The 24548-nt window shown below is 43.7% G+C and overlaps 2 protein-coding genes across 3 annotated transcripts; one reads left to right on the plus strand and one right to left on the minus strand.

Moving 5' to 3' along the window:
* Nucleotides 1-3475: 3475 nt before the first annotated feature.
* On the minus strand, nt 3476-7367 carry kazald2 (Kazal-type serine peptidase inhibitor domain 2). Its single transcript, XM_062548775.1, has 4 exons — nt 6860-7367; nt 5796-5956; nt 5007-5154; nt 3476-3642 (listed from the first exon to the last, which is right to left on the minus strand). The coding sequence occupies exons 1-4, from the start codon at nt 7365-7367 to the stop codon at nt 3530-3532; spliced, it is 930 nt and encodes a 309-aa protein (XP_062404759.1). The 3' UTR covers nt 3476-3529.
* Nucleotides 7368-13590: 6223 nt separating this feature from the next.
* Nucleotides 13591-24537, plus strand: aup1 (AUP1 lipid droplet regulating VLDL assembly factor). Of its 2 annotated transcripts, XM_062549616.1 has the most exons (12): nt 13592-13812; nt 14503-14640; nt 15305-15455; nt 16403-16593; nt 19399-19471; nt 21359-21432; nt 21862-21928; nt 22261-22366; nt 22778-22921; nt 23259-23434; nt 23669-23757; nt 23866-24537. In XM_062549616.1, the coding sequence occupies exons 1-12, from the start codon at nt 13772-13774 to the stop codon at nt 23909-23911; spliced, it is 1296 nt and encodes a 431-aa protein (XP_062405600.1). In that variant the 5' UTR covers nt 13592-13771; the 3' UTR covers nt 23912-24537. The 2 variants fall into 2 exon arrangements, with proteins under 2 accessions (XP_062405601.1, XP_062405600.1); XM_062549617.1 differs by lacking the exon at nt 21862-21928 and having other exon boundaries at nt 13591-13812; nt 21359-21427.
* The last annotated feature ends 11 nt before the right edge of the window (nt 24538-24548 follow it).

Raw genomic sequence — 24548 nt, forward strand, 5'->3', positions numbered from 1 at the left:
ATATAGCCTAGATTAAATGTATTTATTTATTTAGTCATTTATTATTATTATTATTATTATTATTATTATTGTTATCATTATATTGTTGTTGTTATTATGATGGGATTTTACAGAAAAACGAAATTCTAAATGAGGAGATCACATGATCTAAACGTATTTGAGCTGTCGTAACCATCAAATTCCATTAATCATAATTTTAGAATGCAGTTCGTGGATACATTGGTGCTGTTATCACAGTATAATGATCAAATCTGGTTTGAATGACTTTCAATCTATTAGCCGGCTAATTAACCAAAGTCGGTGAGGAGATGTGAGATATGAACGTACGGGTGTTTAAATTGTAATTTGTCGGCAATTGTTGTTTGAAGAGTTAATACCTCAATAAGTCATTATCGCTCCTGTAAACAAAACGAAGACATGCACTTCGAGAGCTGGCTAATTCATTTGCAGCCCAGTTGTTTGCGACAGCTATAACCTTTCATTCGTTTGTCAATTAGAAAATATCGCTCAGTCGAGGGCAAGCAATAACGCGCAGCTGTGCGGTTTCTTTATTAGTTTGCGAGCAAGGGAGACAAAGACATATTTCAGTCAGCGCCATCCTAATGACACCATCCAAATCTATAATGTATATGCAGCCTGTACCAACGGCGGCACCGTGCACGGTACACCACCTTCCTGCTAATAGAAGTGTTGTATACGCCACCTAATGGTCAAGTGAGAAACGGATTAAGACTACAACCTATGGAACATAACTTTATCCTTTGACTTTGAATCCGAAAATGCCAACGCCACCAGCATGCTGCATTCATTTTTATCTAAATGCTTTTCTCCAAAATGATTATTTTTCCGCTTAACACTAAATTGTCTTAAATAATTTAATGTGTGCAGTTTTAATGTTGATATTCATAATTTCCTATTACAGTGGCAATGCAGAATTGAAATGAATTAGGCTACAGCAATACGTATGACAGAGGACAATATAAAAATCTATTGATCATAACATTTCAAAACATTCATTGAGTGCTCATTTATCTCCATGTGCAACTATTCCTATTCTAATCTTTTCAAAAGCATCCTTGTCCCATAAAACACTGAAAAGATCAAAATAACACAGTAGTGTTGACCATTCACATTTGGAGGACAGCAACTGTTGTGCGTCTCTGCCAAATATCAGCAAAATAAAGTGTGAGCAGCTCGGCTTCATAAATGTCTTCCCAGCATGAGAATGATGAGCTTGTGTGTGTGTGTGTGTGTGTGTGTTGAGTGTGTGTTGAGTGCTGAGGGAGACCCGTCCTGCTTTTCTTTTCTACTCAATAGCCCTTGAAGTGGGCACGCTGCATGTCTGCCCTGTGTGTGTATCGACTGGGGAGTGGAGTGAGGAGACCCCTTTTCTCTCACTTACCTCGCAAGGAATCCAATTAAAAGGGAGAGGAGAGGAGAGGAGCCCTCCACCACACACACACACACACACACACACACACACACACACACACACACACACTCTAATGAACCCACTCCGCCAGTGGTTGGGGTCAGGCCGGGAGAGCTGGTAATCTAAACTCCGGCTTTATTGAGACGTCCATTAATCGCAGACTTCTGCTGCTGACCCTTGACCTCAGCTGACCCCTGCACATCGTGTTACCGGCCGGAGGGAGAGGGTGCCTCTGCACGCACACGGCCAGTGGGCCGGCCGGACACCCCCCCTACAGACACACACTCTCTCACACACACACACACACACACACACACCTCTCGTCTTGTCTCGCCTCACCCCAGCCCCGTGGTGGCAGGCGCACACACACTCTTACTTGGCGGGCGGAAGCATCATTAAGCTGCCTTTGGAAAAGAGGACCAGGGGAGGGTTTCATCCAGTCAAACAGTGCCATAAAGCCTGGTGTCCACGTTAATACCTATAGATAGAATTACACCCATGCGAAAATGAATCATGGCGTAATTGCATTTTCCCCCCCAGTCACCCCTACTTGTGCTAACAAATATGCACCACAGAAAATTAAAGCCAAAGGAATTTCCATGGCACATCAATTTTTAATGCCGGTCAAACCCAAATGATTCAGATGAATCAGGGATCCATTTTGTTTTAAAACCCTTTGATTGTTTTTTGTTGTTGTTGTTTTTCTAAGATTTCACTGGGGTGTTACAGAAGTATTGCTTTGCAGTGTGGATTATTGGCCCAGATGTCTAAAAAGGACTTAAATGTACATCAGTCCTGCTCTTGGAGCGTCTAAAAATAAGGACTGAAACTTTAGATAAGCGCTTTGCGAGCGCAACACACACACAGCGACGGCCTCTCTGGTTCTGCCCACCCTGCCTCTTCAGAGGAGCGCACAGAGGACACGCGCTGAAAGCAAATCCCTGATTGTGTTAGTGTCTCCCCTTTAAGCTGTTGTCACCTCTCTCACCGATTATGAGCAATTACCTGCTCTGTCGGAATCCTAGCTGAATGGATTGAATTCGGATTGATTTCTGCCCAGGAAAGAGGAGGGAATTTAAAGGTTTTTCTCTTTAATTGGGTACTTGGTGTGTGCTGATGTGAACACCATGGCTGTCCCCAGGGATCCTTTATGGGGCAATAATGGCATTGGGCTGCAGTCTCGTCTGCCGCCTCCCTCCAAGGCCATAACCCTACATTTGCTCTGAGTGCTTTTCTATTATGCATTGATAGTTGAGCATCAATCAATAGCCGGTGGAAACAGAGAAGCCAGCGAAACCAACTTCTTAAGTGTAAAACGCCTCTTAATACCGGAGCTTTCAAACAACTTAACCTGGGTGCTTTTTTTCTCCTCTGGTCTGCCCAGACACTTACAGGGAGCTGGGCCATGTTTTATTTAACAGGACAACTGGAGGAGGCACACTGGGGAAGTGCATCGGCACAACATGGCCTCTGTCTTTTTATTTCTCATTTGTGTTTTTCAAAATATCCTTCCTCCTCTCTCTGTCTCTCTCTCTCTCTCTCTCTCTCTCTCTCTCTCTCTCACACACACACACACACACACACACATACACACGCCCCCTACTACTACACACACACACACACACACACACACACACACACACACACACACACACACACACACACACACACACACACACACACACACACACACACGTATACACACACCTCTTTAAAGCCCTAAATCTGCACAAATACATTGGCGGTCTTGATAGGCATATCAGGATAGTCATCACCCAGATTGGAGGGAAATATAGCAGCTATCATCCCTAACTATGCCTAATTAAATGTTCAAATCATTTTGTTCACTCAGCATACCAAGCAGTGCGACACTGAGAAGATGAATAATATAATAAGCACGGAACTTGTTACAGTCTTACAAAGAATTCATTTGAGATAGTAGGTGGTATATAAAGGAAATAGGATTTTATTTACATCAATCAGAAATTGTACTCAATGGAATGCAATTATACATACACACTTAAAATTATTACATACAGCATCTTATAAAATCTATCTAAATATATTTTGTTACATTTTCTTTACAGCCAAACAAATTTACACATACATATGGCCACTGGAACGGCCTTCGTAGTCTTCATCATCACCATCACCTTCATCGTCTAAGATGTTGTATGGCTTCTTCATCTGATCGCTTGCTGTCTGAGATTCTAGGGAATGAACAGAGTCATCATTACGACTTGAAACACAATAATCCCCATTTCTTAAAATCACATCAGTTACACATGCAATCAGTAGCCCGTGTTTCTAATAGTATAATGGGATGCAGAGAATGAAGCATTGCAGCTGTAAAGCTCTTCACAGAGAATGGGAAAAAAGAATGACTGGAGAACGTTTGACATCTATACATTGAGATATGAATATGTCTTATGATATGGTTTATTCAACCTTTTGTGTGGGCAGAACATGAGAGTGTGGGGGGTTAAAAAGGCCAAAGTGGATTCCCTTGGTTGCAGGGTCACCTTACAGCAACAGGGTTCAATGAGTTGGGAGCATTCCGGGAAAGAGGGCCAGAAAAACACGGATGCTGGGTGCACCGATAAGGGAGGGGTGGGGGGGGGGCAGACCCCCCTGAGATGAAGATAACAGGGAGACAGTCACAGCAACTAGATGCCATATAATACACACACCCCTCTCCTCTCCTCTCCTCTCCTTTCCTCTCTCCTCTCCTCTTTGCTCTCTCCTCTCTCCTCTCCTGTCCTCTCCTCTCTGCTGTGTCCACTCCTCATCACAAACGCTTGTCATCACTAATGTGACTTTTCCTTCAGCATAAAGCCCCTGACAATGTAAGGCTATCTGCATCTCCGTGAAATTTCTCGGAAAGCCAAGTTCACCTTTACGTGCGTCCAGATGAGAGGCACTGATAGTGGGGCCTGGAGACGGGGAAGTGGGCCGGGGGATCGATGGGACTCAGTTGTTGATAGCAACGTCTCTTTATGCCACAGGTCAGACCGCAGTCAGCAAATGAATTGATTTGGTTGAAAATGGTTGCATGGTGCATGCGTTTGAATGCAGGGTACAGTTTCTATTCAGAAATTCCGTCATTCAGAAAACAGATACAGTCGGGAAAAGCGTGAACCTCATCTGTTGAGGATAAATGCTAAATCTGTGGGCTTGAATGCATTGAGAACTAAAATGCTTTATACATATGTTCTGTTTTTATTCAAATATTTTGTTATGTATAAGGCATAATAAGTATACTTTTCTCTCCCTTAACAATAAATCCCTGTAACCTGCAGAGGGTTTTTTAGATGCATAATGCCTCTCACCTTCTAGATTTGTCAAACGCTGCGCTTTGACATCGACTGTACTGTACCTTGAAAGCTAGATGGGTGGACATGTTTAGGACAAAAGGCCAAAGGGCAGAATTGTGTTCGAGTGGAGTCTCCCCCAGACGAGGCTGTCTAGTGACGCGCTGCTGCGTTGTTTTGGTGGTGACGTGCGTTGCCCTTTGCCCTGACTCAGTGGTGGTGTGCGAGTGCTACTGTTGGGTCGTGCTCAGAGTCAGACATACCTCTCCCCAGAACCTGCAATCTGGCCGAGGCAGACGCCTCTCCGAAGGCGTTCCTGGCCGCGCACGTGTACACGCCCTCATCGTCGGGGCGGACGCTCTGGATCTGGAGCCAGCCGGTCAGTTCAAAGCGCTGGGGGCCTCGGCGCGCCTGGTAATTACACAGAGGGGCAAACACTGCTCACACGCTGTCTATGTGTGTGTGTGTGTGTGTGTGTGTCAGTGTGTGTGTACATTATGAGCCTCTGCAAGCCTGACAATTACACAGAGGGGGCTTACACATTTCGGTCTCACACTTTAGTGTCTCTCTCTCTCTCTCTCTCTCTCTCTGTTTCTCTCATTCCCTCTATCTCTCCCAACTCCTCTGTGTTCTTCTGTTTATCTTCTTCTGTCCCTATCATTCTCAGGTGCACAGTATATAATTCACCGGGCAAAGTCAGCATTATTGAGATACAGATCACACTTAAACGTTTCTTTAATGCTACATGACATGCCAGAACCTACTCACATACCCTGGGATCTCACCAGCACGCCTCTATCTGTCTCTCCTTCTCTCTCATTCTGACCACGCAATGCACAGGGTTAATGACAAAGGCAACATCATTGAGGCATAGGCTGCATTTGACAGCACGCATAAAAGAAGGGCTACGTCTCTATGTGCACAATCACCCAGATATCATGGGACCCTGACACACATCTGGCCTGAATCCGACCCTCAGCCATGACAAAAGTGTTGATGTATGTTCTATGTGTGCACGTCTGTAGCTCTGAATGTACTCTATGAATAGGCACCTGTGCAGCGATGTTGGAGTCATCAGCAGGGAGGAAGATGTTCTTTCCATCCTTCCTCCAGTGAACGGTGGCCAGGGGGTAGGAGGAGACCTCGCACACAAACACGGCGTCGCTCCCCTCTAACATGTGCGTGGTCTGGGGACCCATAGTGATGACTGGCTCTGCAAAGAACACATAAGGCCAAACACGACTGTTAGTGAAACATTGGGTTGAAGACAATTTATTTACTTGTTCTAGTACTCACAAAGATGACCTCTGTGGGTAGCACTGAGGCTAGCATTCAATAAATCAGGAATTAATTCACACAGGACGATATGCAGTTTGGGGAAAGACACTGGAATTGAAAGTAACGCTGTCTGTGATGTAGCTATCCCTTGAATGACTGCCGTGGGGCTTCATTGCTTTCATCTCACCTTTGTAGAAACAGGGCTTTGACTGCCCGTAATAAATGCTCATTGCGTTAATATCTCTTGCCTAATTAAAGTCATGATGAGCAATGCCTGGTTGGCCTTGAGCTCTGCATGCTCTACTGCAGGGAGTGCTACAGTACCTTGCCTTGAAGAAGGCCACAGGGTGAACTTACCTTAGCCGGTGCGCAGTTAATGTCATAATGTTTTATAATGATTCCCAGTCAATCTAATTGGACTACTATATCAACATTTCACACATCTCTATCCATTTAGTGTTGTTGGCACTAATGGTGGTTTAAGATTTAATCTGCAAAAGACATTCTTGGTTTTATAGGTAATTATCACAGGTATATAATGGACAGTAAAATCTAAACTGTAGTTGTTAACAATCTAGTTCATAATTTTTAAGTCTTGGCGATTGTCAGAGGGTTGTATGGCAACTTAAAACACACTGCAAAAACACATTAGCATAATCTAATCGGTCTCCCTTTTCTACTATCAGTTGAGTTAAGTTTTTTGTCAAGGAAAGACTAGCAAATAATAATAAATAAACACATGCCAAAACACACTCCCATCCCCATCATTAAAGCTCTCTGCCCTTTCTTAACCCCAGGATGTGGTTAAGCCCTGCCTTATTACCCAGGATGCACTCACTTGATCGGCACGGGCCATAGTGTGCCACGGTGGGTCTGCTCCCTCCCTGTGGCAGGCTGCGCTGGGCACTGCGGAGTTGGCACTTGTTCTCGTAGGTCTTCCCGTCCGTGGCACACAGAACCTCGTGCTTGGCACACGTGCAGACGGCCTTGGGCGTCTCCTCCTCCTCCTCCGCCGCTCTGGACAGGAAGTGGGCCCTCTCCCGGGCCGGAACACGGCACCTCAGGCCCTCGGCGCAGCGCCCATAGAACCCGGCGGCCGCGTCGGCATCGCAGAACTGACCCTCGGCATTGCCGCACTCCCAGCAGCACCCGCAGGCGTCGCGCACCCGCCCTGCCGGGCACCGCAGCAGGAGGTGAGCCGCCGGGCACAGGTCGGGCTGGCACACCGCCGGGCACCCTGGTTGCCTCGGGACAACCGGCATGTTCTGAAAGAACTCCACAGGCACCGGTTCAACACAGCAGCAGAGGGCCAGCAGCAGAGCCAATAAGGCCTCCTGTAGAGCCATGGTCTCTATGAGTAAATCCCTCTGAGAAAATGGAAAAGCTCAAAAGAAATGTGCTCCAGTTGTTTTGCCCTGTGGCTCCTCCAGGCGTTCTTTGTGTGGGCTGCTCCAAAGTCTCAGCGGGATCAGAGTGCTTCCATCTGCTCAGATGGAGTGGCGGCTCTGGCTCTAGTGCTTCAGCTCTCTCTGGAGATGAGTGATCTTCTGCAGGCTTTAAGGCCCGATCATATCACCTGTCTGTCAAAAACACCGGGCTCACTGGTACCAGGAGACTTAAGTGCGGCTTATCTCACCTCTCTCTTTCTCTCTCTCTCGCTCTCTCTCGCTCTCTCCCAGTCGCTCTAAGTGCTGTTTAGCTTCACTCTTTTGCATGGAAGAGACCTGCACAGACAGTCAAAAAGAGCAGACAAGGCAGAAATGGGAGTCAAGGCTGACCCCACTCTTAAATTGCAGCCTCCTCCAGCAAGGTATGGAGAGGGAGGGCTCAGAGCGTTGTGGTGTCCAATCAAAAGTCTGTCTCCATAAAGGGGGGCTGGGGGGGTTGACGGTCACAGCCATGGCCATAAATTCACCTCTACACACCTGGTACAGGATAATACCTGCACCTGAAAACCTTCAGGAGCTTTAGATAATTACGCACAAAATGGGCAGACAAAGATTCTGTTGTGAAAATGTTTGGTGCTGTATTTGGCAAGACTTCCCATCATGCACGGTGCAGTTACTGACTTTTTTAAGAGTAATGCAGATGCATTACAGATAAGACAAATGCATGTAACAACAAATATTATCATTGCAGGGGAAATATACATCACTAATCACAATATCACACTCTTATTTAATAGTGTGATACTTTACTGTGACTTTTGTATCATTTTTATTCTTACATTATCTATACAGTATATCTATAAAAAGACATACTATACATAATATATAATACTTAATATAATACATATAATATACGATATACTATTTGGTCCATGCGTTTGCCACTTAAGACCTTGCTATCTTTCACATCAAGGCCCTTAACCATACCTTTTAAAGTTTTCCCCCCTCTGAGCATTTACACAATATCATAGTTATCAAAAACAAAAAAGCAACATGCTTGCTACATTACCATTATGAATGGACATTCAATTAATGAATTGCCTTGCCATTGTGCAATAGATTCAGGCTATTTGTAGATGTGTTTAACCAGTGTGTGCAGATCATCAGCTAGAGCACTGCATGTTAATGCCTAATGACTGTGAAAGGGGCTGTGCAGGAGTGGGCGAGTGCTGGCCCACCTCTCGGTCCTGATTTATCCCCGAGTCTCACCTCTCCCCGTTCAAACAAAACAAACAATTAGCGGGCCATTACGGGCCCTTTGTTAATTGTAAATAATCCATCATTAATATTGATTAGCCGTGTGGAGCAGATCTCATTCAGCTTGCTGGACGCCTAATGAGTGGCCCTTATTGGAGCTAATTGCCTCAAGAAGCCTCAATGGAGAGTGGAGAGGAATGCACTATTGCAATGCAAAGAGGAGGAGGCTGCAGGTATTGCATTGCATTGCAGGGGGCTGGGAGAACTGAGAACACACTGATATGACAGAGAGGAGACTGAGAAGGGCATTTTTAAATCTACCTATTTGACTATCTCCCCTGCTTTCTATATTTCAAAGAACTTCCACTGTCTGACTTTGAAGGACTTATGCATGCTGATTTATTTTTTAAAACAATTACACTGCACATTTAAAATTCGAAATGATTGACACTCAAATGAACTCTTTATGGTTCTCTATCGTACTGTTCAGCTATTTGGCCCCAGACAGCATGCAAATCTGTTCAACCCAGTGACCTGTGAGTGTTAAAGCAAGTGGGGGCAGCAGGGTCACTCGTGCAGGGGTGTGATGAGAAACGAAGAAGAAGAAAAGAGGAATGAAGGCCTGTGCCATCGCAGCGCCCTGAGCAGCCACTCTGTCAGCCATACTCATGGAAGCACAGTAGACTTTCTACTTTTCCTCGAAAACCACATACCAGATGTCTGGGTGAATAACATGCGTAATTAAAGGCCAAGTGTATTTTGGTGTCAAGTTGAAAGATTTAGTACAAGATCTGCAGGAGAGCAGTGTTTTAGAGGAACATGCCAACTTTGTGGAAAAGGGTCAATGTTGTCTTAATGTTTTAATCAGTTGAATGTCAAGTAGAGGTTGCGTGAAATACACCTTATCAATTGGTAAAGTAATTCAAATATTGTGAAATCAGCATGTGGCTGTGCAAAACACCAACGTTTTGTCACCTCTAGAACTGACAGAATAGTAAAGGTGATGCCTTCATGTAAACAAACAAAGAAAAGATGTATGGAAAGAGTATGGAAAAGATCTATACGCTGCACACACACAGCTGACAGGCTGCACAGCAGCTTATGACAGATGACTGTCATATACGTGAAATAAATCAGTCGAAAGATTTACTGTCAACTCAAAGATCATGTGAAAATCTCCTCTCATCTCAACATATGCGTTTTATCTGTACCACTGACAGAAACGCTCATCCCCTCAGAAGTAGGCCACTTCCACTAAATTGCTATAGGAGATGCTGATATCATCAAGATCGATACACATTTATCGCCAACAAAATGGGCTTTTATTTGAGAAAAATGTTACACTACAAAAGTACAAACCAACCAGGTAGCCATGATAAAGCCACAACAGACTAACTTGGTCTTCTCCGCCAGGCCAGAGCACGGACGCTAGTAAAACCACACCCTATTGTATTCCCTCTCCCAGTGAACAACATCCACCCAGTGAGCTTATTTGCAGTCTGAATGGGGACAGTGTAACGATAAGTGTTTACACATCACCATGCTGATTTCTCTCATAATGGCCATTGATAACAAGAGGCCCTGGTTAACAGCAAAGTAGACGGCATATCTCAGGGTTTCTTTCCTTATCCCAGCAATGGTTCCGGAATGGTTACTCTGAGGTTTTATGGTGCACTTAAAGATTGTGTAAAGACTTCTGACGTGTCAACTAATCAGCTGATTTATAGAAAGAATAAAAAGATATAAGCATAATCTGCTCTCTATTTTCTTCATTTCTAAGCGTATCATTTGTATCAGTCTCACAAAGATCATTCTCATATTGCACTTGTGGTCTCACCTGTGAGAGCAAAGTGCTCTCCAAAAACTGCAGGCCTGGCTCAGTCTGAATAATTAAAAGCAGTGCACTGACCGTCATTTATGTGAAGCACTCTCATTAGGGCTTCTCCAGGGATAGCCTAACGGGAACACCCCCATCCTACACACACACACACACACACACACACACACACACACACACACACACACACACACACACACACACACACACACACACACACACACACACACACACACACACACACACACACACACACACACACACACACACACACACACACACACACTAACACACACACCATTATGAAAAGCATCCAAGCATTAAAAAATAAGTACCCCACATTCTCTTGAAAGGTTTCTATACGTGGAGTGGAGTGTAGCCTTTGGCTGCACTTTCACTTCATAAAGGGCTGTCGCTCTGATCCTTTGGAGTAATTGTAGGATACAGTATTTTTTTTTTCTCATCTTAAAAGACTGATGTTACATCAAGTAATTTCCCACAGATTGTAATATTTGATTTCTGTTCAGGTTTGCTTGTTGGGTGCTTTTCGATTTTGTCAGAAGATTTGTTCAATCTGAGCAATGGAGCTCCAATATCTCCAGTGTCCTGATGGAATATCATTCACTGTAGACATGCATCATTCATTCATGCATGCATAACCATCAAATATCAACCACTCATTTTAAGTGATTCACATTACCTGGTATTTCAGTTGGGTCCAGCTAAGTCACATCATAGCACTGATATGGAATGACCCACCAAATTAGTAAACAACCCCAAAACCTTATTCAAATGTCATCCATCAAGTATCAATGACCTGCTATCAGCTTACATCTTACAGCACAAAACAACATTTGAACAGGGCAGCAATGGATGCCTGAAAGCCTGAAGCTACGCTCTGCTACGGTTGCACAAACTTTGCCTTGGTCTCCTCTCCTCTCTCTGTCAGAGCCCTCTCCCTCCGTCGGCCATCTGTTCTGGAAGAATCTGTTTCACTCTGCGAGCCAAGCCCAGCCTTTATTGGTCCTAATGGCGCTATCAGCTGAGCCGCTAAACCCAATTACTGCTTAAAAAGGGAGGCCACCCCAGCTAATCATGGCCGTCTAACCCGATTTCCCTGTGATGAAGAGACGGGATAAAGAGCAGTTAATGGAGGGAGAATGATCTCACAAATACAAAAAACTCAATTCATTTCTTTGGGATGGCAATCTGTCCGACTCAGCAGTAATGGAGTGGAGTTTCATTAGACTGTGGGCCTAAGCAGCGATGCGACGCCACCCCCTCAGCCGCCAAATGACAAGAAAGAAAACATTAACTGCTCACACTTCTCCGTTCTGGTGATGCCATCCCAACTGTCTTTTTGGAGAAAAACCAAACCATGAATGAGGATGTCCTCCTCAGTGACCATAGATTACATTATGGGCTCCACCAGACATGGCGGAGTGGAGGATATTGGCTAGGCCTACAGTATTTTGCCAACATCCAGTCTACACTGTATAATGCACCACAGACATATGACGCTCTTGGAAATGCTTATAATATATTTAGAATCACTGCTTTCTTGCCAGTAGAACAGAAACCAGAACAGGTGCTCCGGAGATATGGAAAGGGCATGTAAACTGTAATTAACATTTCTAGGGTAGTAACAAGTCTCCAACTGCAATTTATATCACTGGGACAATAACGAACAACAGCGACAGCAGCAACAACAAACATAATCAACTGTGTTATCTGTGTTTGTAGCAATTAACGCTGCATGTTTAATGAAGCCCTCCTCAGCGGAGGGGAACCAGACTAGTAGCGCCACGTCGGGAAGAGGCTTCAGAGGAGGCAGTCTCATCTGCAGACATGTGCAGTGGGCAGAGACTAGAACACAACATGATCCAGAAGGCAATGGGTGGGTCAGTGGACAGGGCTGGGCCCAGGCCTTTTGCAGACGGACATTAGGCCAAGCCGGAGTTAAAATCCTATTAGTTTGAGTTGGGAATCAGATTATCGTCGTCGAGAATCACTCGTCTGGCAACTAGGGTCTAATTTACGCCAATCAACGGCAATTATTGAGGGGAAGGGGAGCTCCTATTAGGGAGCTTCATCCACTTAGTCTAATGAATGGGGCAGATTCAATCTCTCACTGAGAGATGTATTGGGGAACAGCAGCTGGGGGCTACTATGCTGTGCTGAAGGAGCATCACTGTTATTTATCAGGGAAGGGAGGGGACGGCTGCATGAGAAAGGTCAGAGTGCCACAGTCAGATTCGGGGGCAGGGGCTGAGGGGCACTCTATCAAGCCGGAGCAAGGTCAAGAGCACTGGTTATGTCATAGACTAGTGGAGCACACTCAGTTTTCCTTTTTCTGATCCCCACAAAACTGAATTAGACCTTTAATGGGCCAGTGAACAATATCATATGGTTAACTTATTATCTTGTCTCGTGATATGTTCAACTTCTGATAGCCATTCCCCTGCTGCACAGTTTTAAAGTCAGTCTGAACTGGCATTGCATTTTATAATCCAATGGTAGCTGTTCTAATTGTATGCAATTGTATGTTGTCCCAAATTTGTTTACCATTGACCTTCTATAAAAGGCAATCGTCTAGAGCCTGCAGTCTTCAAAGACTGTACAATTGGCGCCCTCTAGTGTGAGATCTACGAACAAGACTAATAGGTCTACTCTACACAGTGAAGTAAAGTAAGTAGTAAAGTAAGAAAAATAGCTTTATTTATTCAGTTGGTATCTCTGTCTCAACAAAATGTCGCGTAATCAATTAGTCTTTTAGGCTACTGTGATTCAGATGTCGCTGACCAAATATTTAATTGAAGCGATTTCTAATTCTAATCTAAATATGAAGGACATTTGTATAAACAGACTTCTGAGGACTTAAAGTAAGCATAGGCTATTTTAGACTGATAACCAGGCAGTAGGCAGCCACTGTTGCGCTGTTGTGTTTATTTTAGGTCTATCAATGGTTGTGCCACTATTGCATGCATTGGTTACTCCTTGGCGCTAGGTGTCAGCTCTCACTTGTGGAAAAAAAGAACTGTCGAACTCACAACAAAAATTAGCCGTCCTTTCAACCCTTCAACCCATGAAGATTCTCTACATAATCAAGATTTCAACATGGCGTCCGAAGTAGGCTACAACAGATGAATAATACAAGCTAACAAGCTGGTGTCACTTAGCTGGTAGACACGAGTCTAACAATTTCCCGTTGTACTATGCAGGAAATTAAACAGTCAGTATTACGAACAAAAAGCAGAAAAAACAAATAATGGAAACGCGGGGCATAGAGCAGATGTTTGACTTCCAGAGGTAAGAAACGTTGCCCAACTAAGCTAACGTTAACTGGCTAAGCTAGCTAGCCTCCTGCTTGTAAATTAGCTGGCTAAGTGAGTCTGTCGTGTATCTTAAGCAACGTCAGTCTTATTTAGCTAGCGATAGCCACGTTACTGGAAGCTATCAGAAGGAATTAGTCGTTATTTCAGCTACCTAGTCAATCCAAACCTCAATTAACGTTACCTGTAGCACTGCAGAGAGGACATAGATGAAGTCAGCTTATGCCTAGCAAGCTAAATTATGTTTACGTGTTTGATTTAACGTTAGTTGCCATTTTTAATGCCAAGCCAAGTCAGTGTAATCCAAGAGGAAGGAACAAGGCTTGTAACTTGGCTAACTAAGTTGCCAATGGGTTTAAAGTTAACCAATGTTACGGTTAATGTAACCAAGGCCAATGCATATCATAACCCCGACCCTACCAAACGACATCTAATATCTAAATCGTCCCGGACCTGACATATGCCTGTTGCTATCAGCTAATATTAGGTCTGCTGCTATGATAATGGTGGTCTTCAGAGTTCGGAGTCCAGTATTGCCTCGACAACTAGCTAGCTAAAGCGATAGCTTGATTGGTAGCACTAAACAGCGTATTTGCCTCATCTGTGCAATTGGTTTGACCACTGCTTGGTGCTTAACTAGAGAACCACTCTTATATTTCTGTTACAGGTTGCCAAATGATGGACTGGTACTGTTGCTGTTGCTGCTGTACTCGCCTGTTGGTCTCTGTTTGATGTTGTTACGAATATTTATTGGCGTCCATGTATTCTTAGTGAGCTGTGCACTTCCAGACAGTCTAATTAGAAGGTAAGATGGGACAACATCCCACGCACACAACTCTATATGTTCACCTGTGTACTGCTTTGGGACATTTGGGCAATAAACACCACACATAAGATATGAGCCATCCATTATCAGACCAACAGTGGTGAAACTACTTCTTATTTTCAGCTGGCCACTTGGCAGTTATTGCCCAAATGTGTTCTTAGTCTAAACATCTGATTAGTTTAACCTCAGCAATCACACCTGATAAATCGTAAATATAAATCGGCCTCCTCGGCAAGTATTCTTCTATACAAGGAATTTGGTCTCTGCATTTATCCTGTCCGTGAAATAGTGAACACACACGGCACACAGTGAACACACACAGTGAGGTGAAGCACACACTAACCCGGAGCAGTGAGTTGCCTTCATACAGCGGCGCTCGGGGAGCGAGGGGATTTCCTCATTTGCTCGATAGCACTTCAGCCGTGGGTGTGGGTATGGGAGAGCAGTGCTCACTTCCCCCCACCCACATTCTCCCTACTGATCAGAAATCAGAAACTGGCAACCCTTTGGTTACAAGCTTGAAGCCCTAACCAGTAGGCCACGGCTGCCATTGTTGTTCAGAGATGCCAAGGAAAAGTCTGAACATCAATTGACCTGCTAATAATTCTCACGCTTGTCTTTCTTCCTCTGATCTTCCTTTCAGATTCATGGTCAGGATTATGTGCTCGGTGCTTGGTATGCATGTGAGACAGAACAGCCCTCGCTTGAGGGACAAGAATGTGAAGCTGTACATCTGTAACCATGTTACTCAGTTTGACCACAACGTTATAAACCTCCTTACATCCTGCAACACGGTAAGTTGTTTTCCCTTTCTGTCAAGAAAACTACAAATAAGCCACCATCTAACACCAACACAGACAGCAGTAGGGTGGGTGCTGAGGTCATTCCTCGTGCTTTTCGCCTTTTCCATGTGCTAGCTTTGCCCTTTGTCTTCCTTAAGACCCACTGTTGTCTCAATTGTTGCCGGGATAAAGACCGCATTCAAAGCATGCACAGCTGTGTTGACCTAGAGTTAGGCCAGTAGCCATGGTCTTATTATTTGGTGGTGCCCTCTTGAGAGGACCTGCATACAGATGCACCATGGGCAGCAACACAACAACTGCCTGAAAAACAATGTTGCTCTTAACAGCAAAATGATGCTATGCAGCCACACCCTAACCTTCATTGTGTAACACACTATGTCCATACAGGATGCAATGCAAGCAAACATTAGCAATAAAGTCAGTTTCATTAATTGTTATCAATTAGTGTCCTGACCACATCAATGCAAGAAACTCATCCTGGTGAAAGGAAGAATGGACTAAGCGCAGTACAACTGTTTATCATGATTAGATGTTTTCTCATTTGACTGAATTAAATTGATTAATGAGGCCGCACCAGACTGAAAGTAATATAGAGTCATAATTTCACTTTCTCCGGAAGTTGTATTAAACGTTCATGCTACGTTGCAGTCACACACATTGATATAGCCTATGGTGTTTAAAAGTAGTATGTCACTCTTGCATACACTACTCATAAAAAGTTAGGAATATATCGTATATATATATAGAAAGTACTGAAACACTGAACTGTTGGGCATGTGCATTCAAAGGTTAAGAGAAGGTTTCATTAAGTTCTCTTGTAAAGGTTGTAGTGGATTTTAGATCCGTAGATTTCACCTGAAAGCCAAACATCCCTGACTCTTTTTGAGTAGTGTAAGTTCAATGTGTTGTTCTGTCCGGTTCCCTGTCTCCCCGTGCAGCCCTTGCTGGAGGGCCCTGCAGGTTTCGTGTGCTGGGCGCGGGGCTTCATGGAGCTGGGGGGTGGGGCCGAGAGTCAGGTGGAGCTGGCCGGGACGCTCCAGAGGTACTGCTCCACCCCCGGGGCTGCACCCCTGCTGCTCTTCCCCGAGGAAGACACCACCAACGGCCGAGCAGGGCTCCTCAAATTCAGGTGAGTCAAGAGACCGAGGCCAGCAGCCACTGCTATGCTAGGTTTTTTTTTATTATTATTTTATTATGTTTTTATTTTATTTATTGAAATGATACACAAAGATGCACATTGACAACAATTAACGTACACATAAACATGACAAAGTTTGCCTGTTTGCAGAGCTACTTAAGCATAACTAGATATATCGAGCAGCATGGTGGTATCCTCATTCATTGGCTGAAGAATCGGTGTTGGAAATATTGCAGAAATGGGGACCTTGAGTCCTCATAAGATGTCTGTTGCTTTTCAGAGGAGCAGTAAACTTTTTTTAGGTTTGAGTGATTGGTTAAAAGATGCAGTGCTAGGTTGCTTAAAAACGCTCAAATGTAATGTGTTTCTGCCCGTAAGTTATGAATATGTATTGATCAAGCTGTGCGAGTGCTGTCACTCGACTCATCGACTTTGTCAGCAATGTCCATTTGGCCACCATAACACTTGACGCAAATAGAGTGAGGAGAGAATCAAGCATGACGTGATAGTCCAGTTGTAGGGTACAGTAAGCAGAGCCCAGGAAGTGTTTGTCCACTCTGTCTACATCTGACTTAGCGCCTCTCTAACGCATTGGTGTGTGTGTGGTGTTAGGTGACAATGCAGTTAAGAATATTGCTGGCCAGCGTGTTGCTGGTGTTGGTGACACGCTGAGGTAAGGTGGTGCTTGTAATGGCTCCTGTGATTTAGGAAGGGGAATCTTTTTTTTTTTTTCCCTGGGAGCTATGCCAAGCTCTTGGTCATTTGACTCCAGACAGCAGGGCTTAATCTGAACGGAGCAGAGACCGTAAAGGACAGGCTGGGTGGGGGGATTTCCTCACTAATGGAACCTTCCTCACTGATTCTCCTGAGTTGCTTTCTCTCTCTCTTTTTCCACACCTTTTCATCTATACATAGTTACCATACCATCTGATATTGGATTATTTTATGTTAGGTAGACATAGAGACAACAGAAAGAGACGGACAGTGCACACCTCTCATGCTTTTCTGAAGATGAGATGGGGTATGACACGGCGTCTTTAAAGAATTAAAGCACTGCAGTGCTCACTGTAGTGGAGTCGTCTTGGTGCAGTCACATGGAGGCTGTTGAATGAATGGTGCATTGATGGTGTTGCACTGTAATACAGTGTTTTAGTCATGCTGCACCATGAGTCTTTTTAGTCTGAGTTGAATTTTAGTCTGTCTCCTTATCAGCACACAGACTAATCCAGGGATTAGTGGAGTTTTGTATGTTTACATTCTGGGCAAAGCTTAGTCTTAGTACCAGCAAAGCATATGCTTCTGGTTACTTACAGGAAAGCAATAAGTTCCAATGAGAGAGTATGTCAGAATTGGGGTAGATACAGAGTTGAAAGGGAATTTGGACCGAGCCAATTAGCCAACTACTTTGTCTGATCTATAGAACAGTGTACCATAAAAGTTAAAAAGAATGCACTACTAATGTTTTGCCTATTTACGTTTGCTACCTCCCTCATACCAAACACTACGGAGGGCCATGTAGGCTTCACTTGGTATCAAACACTACAGAGGGATCATACTGTATATAGGCTACACTTAGTAAGTAAGTAAGTAATATTTATTTATAAAGCACGTTTACAACAGTTCACACTGACCAAAGTGCTGTACATAGTGTAATAAAAGGTAAATGAAATAATATACAATGAAATACAATAAAATAAGATAATAATATTATTATTATTATTATTATTATTATTATTAATAAGTAAAGCAAAATAAATAAATAACAATACTAACTAAAAGTACACATAAAACACAGAAACCATCAAACTAAGGGGGAGGGAAAGCAAGGGTGTAAAGGTGGATTTTGAGCCTTGATTTAAAAGTAGAGATGGAGGGGGCTTCACGTATGTGTGGTGGCAATTGGTTCCACAAACGTGGAGCCGCAACAGCAAAGGCCCTGTCACCTTTTTGTTTTAAACGGGAGTGGTGGATATGTAGAAGACCCTGATTGCAAGATCTCAGGGACCTAGTGGCTCTAGTGGGGGATTAGGATGTCTGAAATGTAAGATGGGGCCTGGCCGTTGAGGGCTTTGAACACCATCAGTAGGATTTTAAAGTGAATCCTTTGATGCACTGGCAGCCAATGAAGGGATGCAAGGACAGGTGTGATATGATCCCACTTTTTTGACCCAGTTAAGAGTCTTGTTGCTGCATTCTGGACCATTTGTAGGCGTTGTATGAGGGACTGGGGGAGACCAAGGTAGAGGGAGTTACAATAATCCAGCCGTGATGTTATGAAGGCATGAATAGTTGTTTCCAGATTATGATATGACACGGAGTGTTTTATTAGCTATAATTCTGAGCTGGTAGAAGCTGCTTTTTACCACATCAGATATTTGCTTATGAAAGCAGAGCTCAGAATCAAAAATGACATCCAGATTTCTAGCAGATGGTTTTACGAAAGATGTCAGACTACCCAGGTCAGTCACTGGGTTTTTTGGTATCACTTGGTATCAAACACTACAGAGGGATCATATATAGGCTTCACTTGGTATCAAACACTACATAGGCATCATATATAGGCTTCACTTGGTATCAAACCCTACAGAGGACCATGTAGGCTATACACCCTAATCAGTCCAGGGGTACTAATTATTCACACTGTCTGTTCATAGAGATTGTTATCTTAATTGCCTGTTGCCCTCTTGTAGTGAGTTTGTGTGAATGCACTTGTTCCTTGTGCTTTAAGCCCAGGTGGTAGATGCACACTCCTGAATCTGCAAGTCTTGTAATGTGTGTGTTTCTCCTCCTCTTTAGCTCGTGGCCTTTCTCTGTGACCGACTCAGTCCAGCCTGTGGCCCTGCTGGTGCAGCGGCCCTTCCTAGCTGTGGTAAGCACACACACCCACACACACACCCACACACACACCCACACACACACACACACACACACACACACACACACACACACACACACACACACACACACACTACATTAGCACCCACATACAGATGAAGTCCTCAGTGTTGGGCTCAGCAAAACAAGTTGGGATTGTGAACTTGTTATAATCTCACCTATGACATAGTTTTATTTGGCCATTTAAATGCAAATTCTACGGTGGCCCTGGAGTGCAAAACACAACGGCAAATCACACAACACAACACAAATAAGACAACACAACACAAAAAGAGAAAACACGGCCCCGAAGTGCACAACACAACGGCAAATCACACAACACAACACAAAAAGATAAAACACGGCCCCGAAGTGCACAACAAAGCGGCAAATCACACAACACAACACAAAAAGAGAAAACACGGCCCCGAAGTGCACAACACATCACAAATAAGACAACACAACACAATAAGAGAAACCTCGGCCCCGAAGTGCACAACACAACGGCAAATCACACAACACAACACAAAAAGAGACAACACAGCGGAAGAGGTAGGTACCTTTGGGCCACATGAATCGTCGCTGATTGGACAAAAGAACTGGGACACATAATGTACAGCCTGCAGAAAATAGCATCCTGGGTCTTCACATGTCCGTAAGAACCCATAGTAATGGAATATCAACATTGTTTTATTCATAATATGTTTGGTAGATGTATAATCCAACTCATACAAAAGCAACAAGTTCGAAACAAATCATCTGACAGCGAATTGAAATCAGGAAGTAAAACTCTTATTACACAAGAACCCCTTTGAGAAGAAGCATAATATTGGTGTCAAATGAAAGCTAACATTCTGGAGATTTAATTGATATCCACATGACATGCATGACACTGACTGTCATAGAATCAAAGAAAAAGGATAACTTCACACACTAATTTGCTTATTTAAGAGCAGTTCTTTTGTCCAATCAGCGACTATTCATGTCGTCCAAGGGTACCTTTTCCGTTTGGTTAATGTCGTTGTGTTGTCTCTTTTTGTGTTGTGTTGTATGATTTGCCGTTGTGTTGTGCACTTCGGGGCCATGTTTTCTCTTTTGTGTTGTGTTGTCTTATTTGTGTTGTGTTGTGTGATTTGCCGTTGTGTTTTGCACTTCAGTACCGTACAATTCCCATTGTAGCAGAGATACAAATGGGCAATCCTCCAGATGTTCAGAGTATGGCTACATTTTTAACATATGACAGAGATGGCTTTTAGCTCTGTTACACTGCATTTGGAGTAAGGGCGGCAGTGATTTTGCAAAGATAAGGCTCAGCAGAATCCTGGGATAATGTTCAGTTGGCAACAAGAGATGGATCTAACAGCTGGTAAAGGCAGGTTGTCTTATGATGAAATAAGTGTGTGGTGAGTGTGTGGAAATGATATGGGCAAGGACAAGTGTTGCAACCGTGGTATTACTATGTTGATGCAGAAATATAGTAAGAAGATGCCAGACATGTTGTTGTCACCAAAGATTCTAGTCTGTTCTGATGTCTGATTCTGCCTTCACTTACCCTCTGATCCCCACTTTTAAATGTAGCTTTCAAAAGAGTTTATCTTTTATTATTTTACTATTTTCATTCACATTATTAACGTGTTAATAAGCCTGTTAGACATAAGGATGTGGGCTATATGAAATGGGGACATGTTGGGCTGCTATTGTATAGTCCTCTGTTGATTTCTGAATAAACGTAGCAAACATGTGGTGCCTGGTGCCTGTAGAGGCACAACTGCTCCCTGGACCTGGCGTCTAGCTCGCGCATCCTGCTTTCCATCTGAGGCAAGGGGTGCACAACTCAAGAAAAAATGACAGTACATCACTAATGCATCTCTCTTTCTTTTAGACTACGCCTGATTCATCTTGGCTGACAGAATTGCTGTGGACATTTTTTGTTCCGTTCACAGTGTACCATGTAAGGTACTACATATGACTGTTTGTTTGTTTCTGTATTTGGAGTCTTCCCTATTATTGTCCAGGTGACTCTATTCATTATAAGCTCAAAGTAGTGTAGCTGTCAGCACTTAACTCTATTATAGTCACCACTTTTGACTTAGACTGCAAGACGCAGACGTTCCCTTAGAATGACCTTTTCATCCCCCCTCAAGGGGTTAGTGTTATTAGTTCTCTGTAAAAGCCTCTGGCTAAATCCAAAAGCAGATTTTTTTGTAACCAACATTTCTGCTTATATTGTTGAGAGCTTATGGAAATTCTTTTAGTAGGACTTAAACGATGCAACCTATCTTTGCTTAGCAGGGGGTAGGACTAGTGAGAGGCCTGTGGCACGACTAAAGTGCCCCCCTCACCCTCTCTGTCTCCCTAATCTCCTTAATGTCTCCCCTCCTCTAGTTGGCTTCCACCCATATCCAGACAGGAGGGGGACTCGCATCAAGACTTTGCTAACAAGGTCCAAGAGGTACGAGCCTGAGATCTGTGTGTGCAGAGTGAGTGCACAGTGCCACATGAGTGGGATTCCTGAGCAGTGTAACAGATCGTGTTTGTTTCCTGAGCACTGTACTTGCTAATACAACAACCCTATACTCTAATCTGCATTGGGTAGAAATGCTTAGCCAGCTAAACTGATTTGTTAAACACATTTGTGTGTGGGCAGAGAGGTATCATTTAAATCTAGATGGTCTTAAACCCCCTCTAGTTCTGTAGTCTTTTGGTTTAGTAGCTTTTGACTATGTCAAACCGATGAAATGTTAATCTCGTTGTTTTGCCCGTTTTGTGATTTCTGTATGGTAGTTTCTGGCCACTGAGCTTGGCGTGGTGTCGACGCAGATCACTAAAGCTGACAAAGCAGAGCACATCAAAAGGAAAAGACACACAGCAGCACAGTCAGCCAGCACCAGTAAGGATCTTATTGATGTCCCAGCATGCAGCTGGGATAATCCATATGATGCACTGATCACATTTGGACTGCAGATTGCCCAGCTCTACCAGACCTTTGTTTCCTCTCTTGATCTTCCTTAACCAACCTCTCCAGTAATACGAGAGGATTTCTCATTCTATTCTTATAATCATTTTTTTTACAACTACTTATGTATTAGAGTGGATTTGTTCAGCAGCTGTATTAATGTTTGTCAATGGCATTTTTGTAAATTACTGTATCGCTTTGAATTAGTGAATGATTTTTTTGAGCCTGAATGGCATGTTTGTCAGTGACATTTCTGTAAATTACTCTATCGCTTTGAATTAGTGAATGATCTTTCTGAGCCCTCCTGTGATTTCGAAGTTGTGGACCTCGTGTTTTTTGTTCCAGATCTGGGTGCCCGACCCCGGACAGTCCCGCGGGGTTTCATGTCGGCCAGCCTGGGGGCGGAGGACCCCAGGATCGTCAGGATGGCCCAGCAGGTGAAGGACGTTCTCCCCGACGTTCCCCTCAGCGTCATCACCAGAGATTTGTGTACGTCCATTTCCCCCCCCCCGACACTCTTTATCCTGCCTTTGTGCCCCCCCCAGAGCAGCCAATGGCCACAGGAGTGTGTTTGTTGTTATCTCAGCCCTGGATTACCTCATTGTGTTTGCTCAGTGTCTGTAGTCTATCCATATCAAGCTCCTTGTATGTGTGTGTAACCGTGAGAGTTTCAATTGATCCGACGAGGTGAAACTCAAACTAGATTAGATCTCTGGTTTTTCTTCTCTGATAATCTCCTGCGTCTGAAGCTTATCGTGATCCTCACTGGCTTGTTGTTTCTTTCCTTCTTCCTTTCTTGTTCTGGAACTGTATGTTGGGGATGCAGTGCGGACGAACTGTGTGGACACCACCATCACCAACCTGCTAGAGAGAACTGAGGAGTATCCCCCAGAGGTGCCGAGCGCTTCTTCATCAGACTCTCTACGGCAACGTCCTGCATCCTCCTCCTCCTCCTCCTCCTCCTCTCATGCTGCTGCTCCAGCACCCATCCCCACCATCCAGGTGAGTTGGAGTGGCACACGCATGTTCTATTGAGATGTTCCATGCTCCGTATTCCATGACTGATGTTTGCCGCTCCTCCGTGTGCCAAGTTGGGCGGTGTTCTGGGTGCAAGGAGCGGTGCCAAGCTTCTCTAGCATTTGAGAGCAATTTGTTCAGTGTTTCTAAGCTCTAATCACAAGAATGGCTTCTTTTTTCGTGTCTTTACATGAATTTGTTGGGTTTTTTTTCATACAGCCAGCTGCCAAATCTTTTGGAAGATGTCCAATTGACAGACACATGTCCTTACAAGAGAGAAAAGAGGCCTTGTATGAATATGCCAGACGGTATGGAGTTTATTTCTTTCTTCTACTCTTGCTGGTTGTATTTTAATGTGTGTCTTGCCATGTTGTCAAGCTCAACTATACCTCATATTCTCCTCTTCTGTTCCCCAGGCGTTACATTGAGAAACATGGGTTGAATCAGGAGGAGAGCCTTTGAATGAGATTTTTTTTTCTTTGAAGATTCGGTATATGAGGAGAGCCACTTGACGGACAAGAGAAGTAGTTATTGTGGTGAACACGGGACATGACACAGGCTGAATGGAAACATTGTTGATTACCATGCGTGCTCGGGAGAATACGAGGCTGTGGAGATTTCGGAAGATTTTGTTTTTTATTCTCTTGCATGGCAATCATGCATGTCTTTTTAATTATTTCTCTCTGCAAGAAGAAGAAAATAGATTATTTTGGTATCAATTTGTATCAAGTCCCAGTGACAGTGACACATCTCATATTATTTTTATAAAGTCCAGAAATGGAAATTTAAAAAGCAAAGGTTCAGTTTTGTGTGGTTTGAGCTATGACACGTTTGAGGTTCATTATGTTCTGAGGACTCTTTGTCTGCAGCATCAGCTTTTAAGGACATTAAAATCATTTGATCAATTGATGCAATGTGACTGGCCTCTTGGTGATGTTTGAGGACACCTTTGAGGCTTCCATTAAAATAAATGTCTGCTAAAGTGGGTTAATAAAGAAATATGCAATTGCACAGTTGCCAAAGTCAGTGCAATTTTCTTCAAGTAGTAAAGGATGTCGTGTATGTCGTGATTAAAAATGCTTTTCTGATATACTGTTTT

This window comes from Sardina pilchardus, chromosome 11, assembly GCF_963854185.1.
Source record: "Sardina pilchardus chromosome 11, fSarPil1.1, whole genome shotgun sequence".
Classification (NCBI taxonomy): Eukaryota; Metazoa; Chordata; class Actinopteri; order Clupeiformes; family Clupeidae; genus Sardina; species Sardina pilchardus.

Coding starts and splice junctions, on each gene's coding strand:
- kazald2 (XM_062548775.1), bottom strand. CDS start 7,367: ATGGCTCTACAGGAGGCCTTATTGGCTCTGCTGCTGGCCCTCTGCTGC. Junction 5,155..5,795: donor ACTCCAACATCGCTGCACAG/GTGCCTATTCAT, acceptor TGTAATTACCAG/GCGCGCCGAGGCCCCCAGCG. Junction 3,643..5,006: donor ATTGCAGGTTCTGGGGAGAG/GTATGTCTGACT, acceptor TTCATTCCCTAG/AATCTCAGACAGCAAGCGAT.
- aup1 (XM_062549616.1), top strand. CDS start 13,772: ATGGAAACGCGGGGCATAGAGCAGATGTTTGACTTCCAGAG. Junction 15,456..16,402: donor TCCTTACATCCTGCAACACG/GTAAGTTGTTTT, acceptor CTCCCCGTGCAG/CCCTTGCTGGAGGGCCCTGC. Junction 16,594..19,398: donor GCAGGGCTCCTCAAATTCAG/GTGAGTCAAGAG, acceptor CCTCCTCTTTAG/CTCGTGGCCTTTCTCTGTGA.